At 42.7% G+C, this 12977-nt stretch overlaps 1 protein-coding gene across 1 annotated transcript in view; it reads right to left on the bottom strand.

Annotated features, from left to right (window-relative positions):
• Nucleotides 1–10342: 10342 nt before the first annotated feature.
• The window catches only part of LOC109881459 (myosin heavy chain, fast skeletal muscle-like), a 34533-nt gene continuing 31898 nt past the window's right edge, over nt 10343–12977 (bottom strand). The window contains exons 36-40 of the mRNA XM_031818431.1: nt 12446–12616; nt 12059–12163; nt 11870–11965; nt 10677–10808; nt 10343–10443 (exon numbers count right to left, since the gene is read on the bottom strand). Coding sequence (XP_031674291.1) covers nt 10423–10443; nt 10677–10808; nt 11870–11965; nt 12059–12163; nt 12446–12616 — 525 coding nt within the window. The 3' untranslated portion in view covers nt 10343–10422. The remainder of the gene's footprint in view (nt 10444–10676; nt 10809–11869; nt 11966–12058; nt 12164–12445; nt 12617–12977) is intronic.

The raw sequence follows: 12977 nt of genomic DNA, 5'->3' as shown, positions 1-12977 counted from the left end.
GATCTAGCTGGTCTAATCATAATATAATTAGAGACAGTAGATCTACCTGGTCTGTCAAAATATAATAGAGACAGTAGATCAAGCTTTTCTGTCATATTATAATAGAGGACAGTAGATCTGGCTGGTATGTCATAATATAATAGAGACAGTAGATCTAGCTGGTCTGTCATAATATAACCAGAGAGGTAGCACTCCTCACAACTTTACAGGGAGACCACCGGACAGGCAGCATTTCGCTCCACACACCCAACCAGGACTACATTCAAGGCAAGTAAATTACATAGTACACCCTACTGTACATGTAGATATATATACATACATTTGTACTACTTTTTTGCACCTATTATTTCAATTAGATGTATATATTCTCCTCCCTGCTACCTGATGAGTAAGGCAGAAATGCGTCGTGGCTCCTTTTGGCTACTATTTTATTTGTCCACTTTTCTTTCCTTAATTTTACACAGCTCTCATATACATGCACACACTAGGATGTAGTGGAGTGTGACGTTGTATGCTATCCCTCACACCACTGGTGGGGTTGTATGTGTATGCTTTTGTAAAAAGGGGATGTATAGGCACATCCCCCTTTATGTTCATGTGTGTATGCATGTGTACCCCCACCCCATCCTTGGTCCCAACCCTACTGACAGACAGACACCAATACTTAGCCATAGGGCCTTTTTACCAGTAGGCTCCCCTAAAAATAGATATTTTATAGTATTCCAGAGCTACAGTGACTACGGACTCTTTAAAATTCACTTTATATTTATCCTTAATGATCCCTTGTACCAATAATCACTAGGGAACCAATTTATATTTAACAAAATATCAAATTTTCTTCTCTTGGGGTTACCATGACCATGGAGCCTTGATCAATAGGAAACAACTCAATTTAAAAATTAAAAATAAAAGAATACAATTAAATTAAATAAAAAAATCATGCTCATATATATATATATATATATATATATATATATTATTTTTTTAAGTCTCTTGAACTCAGGGTTACCATGACCATGGACCCTTGATGAAAATAAACAAAAAATAGAACACAAATAGACCAAATTTAACAAAAAAAACTTCACCAACCCACCATCCTTCTAAAACACTTTTTTGAAGATACCCACCAGCACCCCCAACGGACGAGAACCTTTTTTCTCCAACTACTCTGGGGACCCCGACCTTGGCGACTCCCCCGCAGCGATTACACCCTAAGAAATTAGGCCCTTCCATACACCAAGCAAGAAGACAGGAGGATATGGATAGACCGGACTCCTTCGGGACCTCTCGGGGTTCTGTTGGCAGACCAATCGGCTCACCCCTCCCAGCCCCACAAAAACAGGAGACTCGCGTACCGCGCTGGACGACTATCTACCCCAGTTTAGAATTGGATTGGCAGTATGTTCAGTAGCGCGTGTTTCATCCTAGCGGGTTGGGGCAGTTAAGTCCTCGAAAAGTGGGGCTTTTGGGTCAGGCGCTGCGGCTGGAGGACTCGCATCGGCCGTGTAATTCCTGGGGTGCCCAGATAATGTTTGGCGGAGAATTGAATCCCACAGAACAATTCTGGGGGACCCCTTACCCCGCCGTACTAAGCCTGGACAACCGAACCACTTTTTTACCTAGACTACGAAAAAAAATTCACTGTCTTGGGTTGACATACCACTGAAACACTACGATCCTGGAAGGGAGTAGCTCCACGGGTCACTATCACCCAAACTACTGAATTACCTACGACTGAGATGGTTGGTATGGACACATGGCAATCAACTTTTACTACTGGCAGACGTACGATACGAAAACCAGAGAAGATTTGCCTGATCCTAAACCCTCCATACACCTACCGAAACACAGGACGGAACTCCAAGGGCGGATGCATGACAACCGTAGAGAGGGCTCGCCTTCTGGGTTTTTGTCTGCTCAAACCACTGGTAGTTTAAAGACTAACCACTTGACAGGGACACATTGCATCCTACTGAGGTCCGGACCTGCACAAGGTATGCAACTCGATGGTTTTGCCTGATCCTACGCCGAGTATACCCATACAGACCAGCTGGATTCGACTAGACATGGGTCAGGATCCTGGAAGGGAATAACTCCTAATTACACACATGATTGAAAACATCCAGGACCAAAAGACTGACGAACACAGAAGTAAATACATAGACAACGTGGAGCTAAAAAAGAAGGATCCGAAAGAGAGTAAACTCCTAGGTTGCACTATGCTTTCCACTTCCGTTGAAGTGCGGACCTAGACATCATGACCATACCACTCAACATGGACACATGGCAACCAACCGAGGACCAGACCTGCATAACGTACGCAACTCAAGGGTTTTGCCTGATCCTACGTCGAGTTGACAGACCTACCTAAACCTAACCTTAACCATTCTAAAAAACTATACCTTACCCTAAACCTAACCCTAAGCTTAACCATTCTAAAAAACTATACCTTACCCTAACCTTAACCCTAACCTTAACCATTCTAAAAACCATACCTAACCCTAACCCTACAGACAGACCAACGGGTTAATCTACAAGTGGGCAACAATGGGGCCTACTACTTTGGCCGGCCGCGCCTGGACCCCTCCGGCCCGCGCGTATATGATGTGGAGTGCACACCCCTCCCTTCCCCCCCTTCGGCTTCCACGTGTCAGAGATGGAAGTGGATCAACCGACTCAAAACTAGAAACCTAACCCTAACCCCTAACCCTAACCCCCTAACCCTAACCCATTAAAAGGGCACACCTACAAACGGAACTCATAACCCACTTCCAGGAGCACCCCATCACTCACCTTACCATATCAGGGTTACAGTCATATATAGGCTGGACCTGTGGGCAGCGAAAGAGGGTAGAACGGAAGTGGATCCAGCACCTACAGACAATAACGCCAAATGGCCTGAACGAGAGGTTTTAGAAAATGGGTTTTAACAGACAGGAAAATGGATGGAGAAGAACATGGTTTTATTCATATTTTATTTTTACTCTCTATATATTTATGGTTTGTTTGGTTTTAGTTTGGCACTTCCTCTTTTAGGTTTTTCCTTTCCTTTAACAAAACCATTTAAATGCACAATATGGCGTTTATGTTCACATTTAACAACACTATGGTTGAATGAATCTCTCACCACATCGACTTCTGCACTGCCACCCAGAAAAAGAGGCAACTTGGAGCCTACCTCAGTTTAATTTATGATCCTAGGATGATCCTTTTTAAGTACTACACCTGTTATATTAGATCATCAGAAATGGGAGGGATAAACAGGAGATAGGCCTGTGCACCGTAAAACTAACTAGTTGAAACGAAACACAATTATATTCAAAAACCTAACCCTAGCCCGTGCCATCCCTGGGTTGTCCCTCTACAAGCATAGTACTACCCTCAGGTGCTGGTTTCTGCTACTCGTGTGGCGTGTTGCTCCTCCGCTGTCCACGGGTCATCCACGTCTGGACCCACCGGGAGAGCAATAGCGCTTATGAATCACAGCAACATATAACATTGAATCACTCTTCTCTCCCCCAACACTGTTATTATTTTTTATTTCTTTGATTTGTCTCATTGTGCCAGAGGGATTGAATTGTATTCATATATAGAACTACACATGACAACTAAGGAAATAAAAAAGTACAGAATAATAGAAAATGTAATAGAACTGAACAGAGTAACAAGACGGGGACTGAATAGGGAGGGAAAGTTAGGGAAGTAAAGTATCAGAGAGGGAAATATTGGGATAAATGAGGGACTATCATGACAAAGGATATTTAACTGATAGAAGATCTGACTGGGGATATCGCTAGGTTAATTTATAACAAAGTCTGGAAACTGAACTGAAAAGCAAACAGAAGAAAGAGGAGCTCAACATATAAGCCCTTGTAATGCCATACATTTCCCACCTTTGAGTATGGTAAATTGAACCAATACAGATCATAAATAAATGTATAAATCATATTTTATCAGTACATACAAAGAGCAATCGTTTTAAAAATATATTTATTATGTTTTACATTGCGTTGCTTTGGTAGTTAATTGTCCCTGCAAACACGCCAGCACACTAAAGCTTGTCATACATGACAGATTCAGAACTGTAATAAAACACAATTCATATTTAATTTGATAACAGAAAGATCGAAACGCCCAATTTGGGCACAGTGGCTGGGTCTCTCCCTCCTAATTGCGCCCATTTTAAAAGGTACGGGGGTTCTCGGTCGAGGATCCCTCTGAAGAAGCAGAAAACTCTGCGAAACGTCAGGGTTTTGCAAACAGGACTTCACAGTGGATTTTAACATTGCTTGGCTTTTAATCACCTTTTTGATTGGAGGGGTAAGGGGGAGCTCATTGCCTAAGGTGGAGGGGTAAGGGGGAGCTCATTGCCTAAGGTGGAGGGGTAAGGGGGAGCTCATTGCCTAAGGTGGAGGGGTAAGGGGGAGCTCATTGCCTAAGGTGGAGGGGTAAGGGGGAGCTCATTGCCTAAGGTGCACAGACACTTGGGGAAACAATCAGGATTTTAACCTGTGGGACCAGATCTTTCAACAGGATTGGACTCAGAAAGAACAACGGATTATTGCCCCAGCCTTTGAACTTGGGAACGTTAAGAAACAATCGGTAAACCTCATCTCCATCTCCATATCGCAATAACCCGGTCTACAGAGAACACGGCGAAAGAACAATGAATCACAGCCCCAGCCCTGGAATTCGGGAACGTCCAGAAACAATCGTAACCTCATCTCCATCTCCATATTTCAATAAACCCGGCAGACAAAATAACAAGGCGGTAAGGACTGGTTCTGAGCAGCACAAAAGGTATCGTGCTGTTCAGGCCTTCACATCTTCTATTTCTAAATATAGTATTGCCCTGCTTTTTTGAATTACACTGTCCGGTCCTCCTCGACTGAGAACAACCTGATTGTAGTGTATTAACTAGGAAGCGCAGTAATTAGGTATTTTAGCCTCAGGGTTTAGTAACAATGCAGGCATTAATGAATTTAAAGACCAGGTCATATGATAGGACACCACAACCCCATACCCAACCCTACGCATACTGACGGCCTGGCCTATACGAACCCCCAGACGAGGAGACAAGGCAGACTGCCAAACTGTACTTTAAATTAATACAGGCAACCCACCGCATGGAGGTGGTGGAAAAAGCACTTAAAAACCAGACATTCCCCACTGGCATGATGAGACAGGTGCATCATGTCACCAACTTTATCAAACCATCTTCACCCACAGACAACACCACAACTATCACAGAACACACACCAGTGGATGCAAAACAATATGAATATACTACAGGCACATTACCGGTCAACCACCTACACCATTACACAACAAATAAACACACCCAACACTCTGGCACTGACAATTGCAACAGGCTGGGCACATAAGAGGTACAAACATAAATTGACACCCACCACCATCATTAGAGTCGAAACCACTTTGAATCCCCCTCAGGTCACTTCCTCTCCCCAACAAACAATTATACAGACCAACACAATAGGAGACCAACACAATAGGAGACCAACACAATAGGAGACCAACACAATAGGAGACCAACACAATAGGAGACCAACACAATAGGAGACCAACACAATAGGAGACCAACACAATAGGAGACCAACACAATAGGAGACCAACCACATACACTTCCAGCAATAGAACACACCCCACTACAAATTTCCCGACCAACGATACTAACTTCAATTCCAAACCCAGTGCCCCTTCTCTCCTCAGCAGAGGAATTTCCACCTCTATCAAAACCTCGCCCCCTGCCAAAAAAACAACCATCATACCTACGGACACTATCACTGGGAAAACAACCGACCCTGAGTGAAACCTATAACCTTCACATACAGACTCTTTCCAAAACACATCTTCACCCCCAACCCTCAACATCCACTTTCACTGATTCTTCCCTTTCCAATCAAAAAGGAGAGGTAAACATAGCAACCCCTACAACTGGAAAGGAGAAATGGAAAAGTCCAGTGGGCCCCCCTACTCCTAAAGCAGTCACCCCTATCATAGCCCAGGTTCACCACACAGTCAACAGTCAAACAGGAACTTGTACACTTACAGCTACACCCATTAAACAAAACACTAACTGCAAAGGAGCACAGAGTAATGTATCAATATTACTAAGGGACATAATTACATCTGCTCCTCTTTCACCCACAGGAGGCGCCAGGCAAGGGGTACAGACAAGGACAGGGCAACTCAAGGGGCACATGATTAAAGGGCAAGACAATGGGCAACACCCCAAAGCTCCCAAATCCGAACCCACACAAAAAAACAATATAGCTGTGCCTCTGCCTGTCCAAGGTCCCTGTACAACTGGCGCCTCAAAATACCCACCATCACCCCCACCACAGCCTCATCTTCAACCCCAACCCCAACCACAGCCTAAACCCACACACCCTTCCCAAAAACCCTTCTATCACAAGGCTAGGCCAAACTACAAGGTGGCAGATCGGAACTCTGAGGGACACACACCAACACTCATCATAGGAGACTCAAACCTCAACCGGATCCCACCATTCAATAACCCCAACATCCAGGTAGACAGTTACCCAGGGGCAACATTCAATCATTTCATGAAAGTACTGGAGAAAACCCACATACATACAGACACAGTGACTGTTGTTATCTCGGTGGGCTTGAACAACAAGGATCATGACCCATTCCAAACATCACTAAAACAGCTGTCAGGTATGGACAAGGAGGCAAAGAAAACATTTCCAAACGCAATATATACATGGCTGAATGGGAGAGAGAGGCATTGGCAAAGTGTCCATATCAACCCACTTTTTATTACCGCTTTTTAGACGACATAATAGGAGCCTGGCCCCACGACATCCAGTTATTCACAGATTTTATAAACATTCTCAACGGTCCATCCATTAAGGTTAAATACACAATTCACCCGCAAGAAGTCAACTTCTTAGACACAACAGTTTTTTTCAGTAATAACAATCAATCACAGAAAACACTAAACACTAGAGTTTACTTCAAACCAACAGACACACATGCTTTACTTCATAAACACAGTTACCATCCTAAACATACATTTAAGGGAATAATAAAATCACAAATTATACAGTACTACAGGATATCATCTTGCAAGCAAGACCTGGATTATGCAATAAATACACTATTCAATGTACTTAGAAGAAGAGGATATTCAAAACGATTTTTAAGAACCATTAAAAACACCACATTGGCCGCCCTCCCTCCCATTCATCCAACACTCACAGACCACAGCAAATCATCCACCTCTCTTAACCTTAACCTCAATCCTACTCCTAACCTTAACCCCTCCCCAAACCTCATGCCTAACCTTAACCTTTCCCTTAAACCCACACCTAACCTTAACCTTTCCCCAAACCCCACGCCTAATCTTAACCTTTTCCCAACCCTCACGCCTAACCTTAACCTTTCCCTTAACCCCACACCTAACCTTAACCTCAACCTTTCCCCAAACCCCACGCCTAACCCTAATGTGTACCATTACCCTAACTAAGTTAACCCCACACCTAACCCTAACCTTTCCCTTAACCTCACACCTAACCTTAACCTTTCCCCAAACCCCACGCCTAATCTTAACCTCTCCCCAAACCTCACGCCTAACCTTAACCTTTCCCTTAACCCCACGCCTAACCTTAACCTTTCCCTTAACCTCACGCCTAACCTTAACCTCAACCTTTCCCCAAACCCCACGCCTAACCCTAATGTGTACCATTACCCTAACCAGGGTTCTCATCGTAACTTAATCCCTATCTCCCTCCCTCACCCTAATCCTGACTCCCCTATGGAAAGTGATCTGCACCAATCACTAAACCGAAACACTTCCTCTGTCTCTTCTCCCTTGTCATCAATACTCAATCAACAGACAATTATCATCCCCCTAGTAACCACATTTTCACATAGAATTAGATCCCTACATCAATCAATCAAACACAACTTCTCTACAGTTCAGCACACTTATATACCACTTTTTTTAGGTTTCCTTTCCTTTAACAAAACAATAACACCAATTAAATGTACAATATGGCATTTATGTTCATATTTAACAACACTATGTTTGAATGAATCTCTCACCACATCGACTTCTGCACTGCCACCCAGAAAAAGAGGCAATTTGGATATCGTGATGAGTTCCTGAGGCCCACTTTCCTGCCATACATCCGCCGCCATCACCTCATGTTTCAGCATGATAATGCACTGCCCTGTATCGCGAGGAGCTGTACACAATTCCTGGAAGCTGAACGTGTTCCATTTCTTCCATGGCCTGCGTACTCACCAGACATGTCACACATTGAGCATGTTTGGGTTGCTCTGAATCGATGTGCGTGACAGCAGGTTCTAGTTCCCGCCAATACTCAGAAACTTTGCACATCCATTGCAGAGGAGTGGGACAACATTCCACAGGCCACAATCAACAGCCGGATTAACTCTATGTGAAGATGATGTGTCACTGCATGAGGCAAATGGTGGGCACACCAGATACGGGCTGGTTTTCTGATCCACGTCCCTACTATTACTTTAAGGTATCTGTGACCAGCAGATGCATATCTATATTCTCAGTCATGTGTAATCCATAGATTAGGGCCTAATGAATTGTATTTCAATGGACTGATTTCTTTTATGTGAACTGTAACTCAATTGTCACGCCTTGGTCTTAGTATTTTGTGTTTTCTTTAGTTGTTTGTTCAGGCCAGGGTGTGACATGGGGTTATTGTATTGTCTTATTGGGTTTTTTGTAGGCATTGGGATTGTGGTTGATTAGGGGTGTGTCTAGTATAGGCTTGGCTGCCTGAGGCGGTTCTCAATCTGAGTCAGGTGATTCTCGTTGTCTCGGATTGGGAACCGTATTTAGGTAGCCTGAGTTTCACTTTGTATTTCGTGGGTGATTGTTCCTGTCTCTGTGTAGTTTCACCAGATAGGCTGTTGTTTTGTATTCAATAGTTATTTCATGTACCGTCATTTCTTCATTAAAGACATGAGTAACCACCACGCTGCATTTCGGTCCTCTCTTTCGACAAACGAAGAACGCCGTTACATCAATAAAATGTTTGAAATTGTTGCATGTTGTGTTTATTTTTGTTCAGTATATTTTAATGTTCAAAGATCTTGATATACGATCTGCATTTTTTACCTTATACTTTGCTTAGTTTGATTTATCACCCTGGTGAAACAGGGTCTTTAAACTGTTTAACATCATTACATTTCAGTTCAATGTGTAGTTATTTATCAAATACAGAAGATATTTACATGTTTGTGGGTGGAGAGACATTCACACCATGCAGACTAAGAGTTTATGACAAGTTATTTTAATGTGCAAAGATCTTGATATACGATCTGCATTTTTGTATTTGAGGGACATGTTTCTCTAAACTCCAAACTTACTCTGGGGGGGGATTGATATTCTGGGGGGGGATTGATATTCTGGGGGGGGATTGATATTCTGGGGGGGGATTGATATTCTGATAACTGCCAGATGTCATTAAGCAGTTGAGTAAACTGTTACTATAAAACTGTCATTGCATATATTTGACGTATTTTGGCAGGGTCTTGGGAGGATTTGACAACAACACTTGATCCAATACATCTTATGGGTGCCTCGGTTCATCCAGATCTTTTTTATCCAGGTCACATATCTTGCTTTTGCTCAATTACGCAGGCAAATGTTAGCAATGTGAGGACATCCTGGTTGACTAATAATGTTAAAATAGGTATCAGAAGAACCTGGGTTTCGGAAATACGCGGCGGTGCCAAATGCTAAAATAGAACTTGGTTCCATTTGAGATGATTGACACGAAGCAAGTCCCATCTCTTCCATCTCCTCATTGGGTTTTCATTAGCCTATAAACCCATGTGGATGCTTGAAAGATGAATGAGGAGAGATTAATCAAAGATGCATGTCAAGTAAAATAACAACCCACTGTCATTCTCCCAGGACAAACTGGTTAGAAACAGCTAGCTAGCTATGGGGTTGTTTTTGGTACCTGGTTTTGATTTTGGGTACCTGTTTGGTGTTGTTGGGGGTTGTTTGGGGTGATTAGTTTGACCCTTCTGGCTGAAAGTTAATGCTCTGGCATTGACATGAGCAAAGGGCAGCTCCACTGACATTTCTCCAGCCTCATCCCTCAGCTGTTAACCCAAAAACATGGCTGCTGTAACGAGAGTGGATTCGGGAGATAACCACTTCAGTGGTGCCCCAGGTTATTAATGGTTGAATTGAGGCATGGTTTAATTCAATCACGTAATCAATTAAACGTTAGGTAATCAATTTGATAAAATAGCATGTCATATCATTTAATAATAGTAAGATACGACAACAGTCCAAAAAAAGTATATGTTGGCCAACATGTTTTTAATCACAATTTCACCATGAAAATCATATTTTATGCAACAATGATTTGATCTTCTTTATTCAGAAGCTTCTTTGCCCTGTAAGAAGAAAGAAAGAAAATAATGGATCAGTATGAAATAATGAATATGCAAAATTAATGAACATCAAAATAATATAATAAATCAAGTATTTAAGGCTCAGTAATAAGCTTGGATTTTTTATTTTGAATTTCAAAGTTCCATTTTAGTTTGAATTATACTGAAGCATAGGTGGAGTTGATGTGGCCATATTTGAACATGAGTCGGGTGTAGGTTTAGCAGCAGCTCTTTACCTTTCCACCGTCACGGGTCTTGGCTCTGAGCTTGTTGACTTGAGTCTCAGCAATGTCAGCACGCTCCTCAGCCTCCTCCAGCTCATGCTGCACCTTCCTGAACTTAGACATGTGCTGGTTGGCTGCTTCCTCCTGAGGGGGAGAGCATAACATCAGTATATTGTTTGAAGATTCAGGAAGCAAATTCATATTCTTTAAAAATAAGTATTTTAAATGTGTTTTTTTATCTTCAGATAGCAATGTGCTGTAAATAGGGAGCAAGATGATACAGCAGAGAAAGTGTGAATGGGGATCAAACCACTGCCTGCAGGGTGAACGGGGATCAAACCACTGCTTACAGGGTGAACGGGGATCAAACCACTGCCTGCAGGGTGAACGGGGATCAAACCACTGCCTGCAGGGTGAACGGGGATCAAACCACTGCCTGCAGGGTGAACGGGGATCAAACCACTGCTTGCAGGGTGAACGGGGATCAAACCACTGCTTGCAGGGTGAACGGGGATCAAACCACTGCCTGCAGGGTGAACGGGGATCAAACCACTGCCTGGTGAACGGGTGAACGGGGATCAAACCACTGCCTGCAGGGACATACCTGATCCAGGGGCACTGGCACTACCAGTAGCCCAGCCACCAGGACAGCAAATTAATACTAACCCTATACTATGCACTGAGAAATTATAATTACATGCCATATCAATTGAGTCAATATTGACTAATGTGCAGAAGCACTTTAAGGTTGGAGTCCGTTAATACCACAACAACAAAGATGTTATTACAACAACAAAGATGTTATTACAACAACAAAGATGTTTCTCAAAACAACAAACACTTGTTTTCTTTCACATCATTGATTTAAATTATCTATAATTTTCTTCTTGTTTATTTCTCGTGTTAGGGTTATATATTTCTTTACCTTTTATTAGTTATACTATTATTGACTACTGCACTGTTGTGTCAAGTTTCACTAACTTGCACACAGAATAGATTTTATTTTACCACAACACTTCATACTCATCTCCTTTGTTTGATAAACAAAACAAAAACAATAACAAATGCGCCTGGGGCGACCAGTGTTTCAACTTTTGTTCATTTCAGCTGTAACTAAACTGTATTTACATGAAGGTAACGAGGGAAAAATATGTTTTCGAAAGCATGCTTTCAGAGTATTTGACTAAGTACAGATGGTGACTTACTGCTTCCTCAGCCTGCCTCTTGTAGGCCTTCACTTTCATCTGCAGCTTATCTACCAGGTCCTGAAGCCTTCCAACGTTCTTCTTATCCTCGTCAGTCTGTGGGACAAAATCAAAGATTCACTGCCTCAGTTTTATACTCAAACCTGTTTGTGTTAGTGTAGATTTTGTGAAAAAGGCACTTCCTGTTACCTGGTAGGTGAGCTCCTTGACTCGGCGCTCATACTTGCGGACTCCCTTGACCGCGTCTACACCCCTTTTCTGCTCGGACTCCAACTCAGTCTCAAGCTCACGCACCTTTGTAGAAGAAATTAACATAGGAATTTGTTTGAGGTGGTGAAATCATACATAACAAATCTTTGTAAAACAGAGGTATAGTCTTCTACTCGGTCAAGGACGTACAGTAGCTGTCTGTTCATATACTTTTACAATTTTAATTGAAGGGATCTGTAATGTTAACAGCAGCTTTTCATTATCTAGGTGGGTGATTGAGAGAAAAAGTCAGTACACAATGCCCAAGAAACAATGTCCAGAAATCTGTTTTTCAATCCACTCTAATCCACCCTGTTGTTAACTCACCCTGGACTCCAGTTTCTGGAGCTGCTTCTTGCCTCCCTTCATGGCCAGGTTCTCAGCCTCATCCAGGCGGTGCTGCAGGTCCTTGACTGTGACCTCCAGGTTCTTCTTCATCCTCTCCAGGTGAGAGCTGGTGTCCTGCTCCTTCTTCAGCTCCTCAGCCATCATGGCGGCCTGGAATGGTAGTTTGTTTAATGTATGTCTTTCTAGACCAGGGTTCTCCAACCCTTCTGTAGGGTTTTGCTCCAACCTCAGTTATAATTTACTGGATGCAGAATATCAACCAGCTCATTATTAGAATTTTCAACATTTTAGTACCACTATCGTTTTCACTATATATCCTAACTCTTGGTGATGTCATTCGAAACCACAATTTCAACTCTCACTGCTATGTGGACGACATGCAGCTGTACATTTTGACAAAACATGGTGAAGCTCCAAAATTGTCTACCCTGGAAGCCTGTGTTTCAGACATAAGGAAGTGGACGGCGGCAAACGTTTTACTTTGAATCTCGGACAAAACAGAGATGCTAGT

Source organism: Oncorhynchus kisutch, unplaced genomic scaffold, assembly GCF_002021735.2.
Source record: "Oncorhynchus kisutch isolate 150728-3 unplaced genomic scaffold, Okis_V2 scaffold1385, whole genome shotgun sequence".
Lineage (NCBI taxonomy): Eukaryota > Metazoa > Chordata > Actinopteri > Salmoniformes > Salmonidae > Oncorhynchus > Oncorhynchus kisutch.
This window is presented reverse-complemented; position numbering and strand designations above follow the sequence as displayed.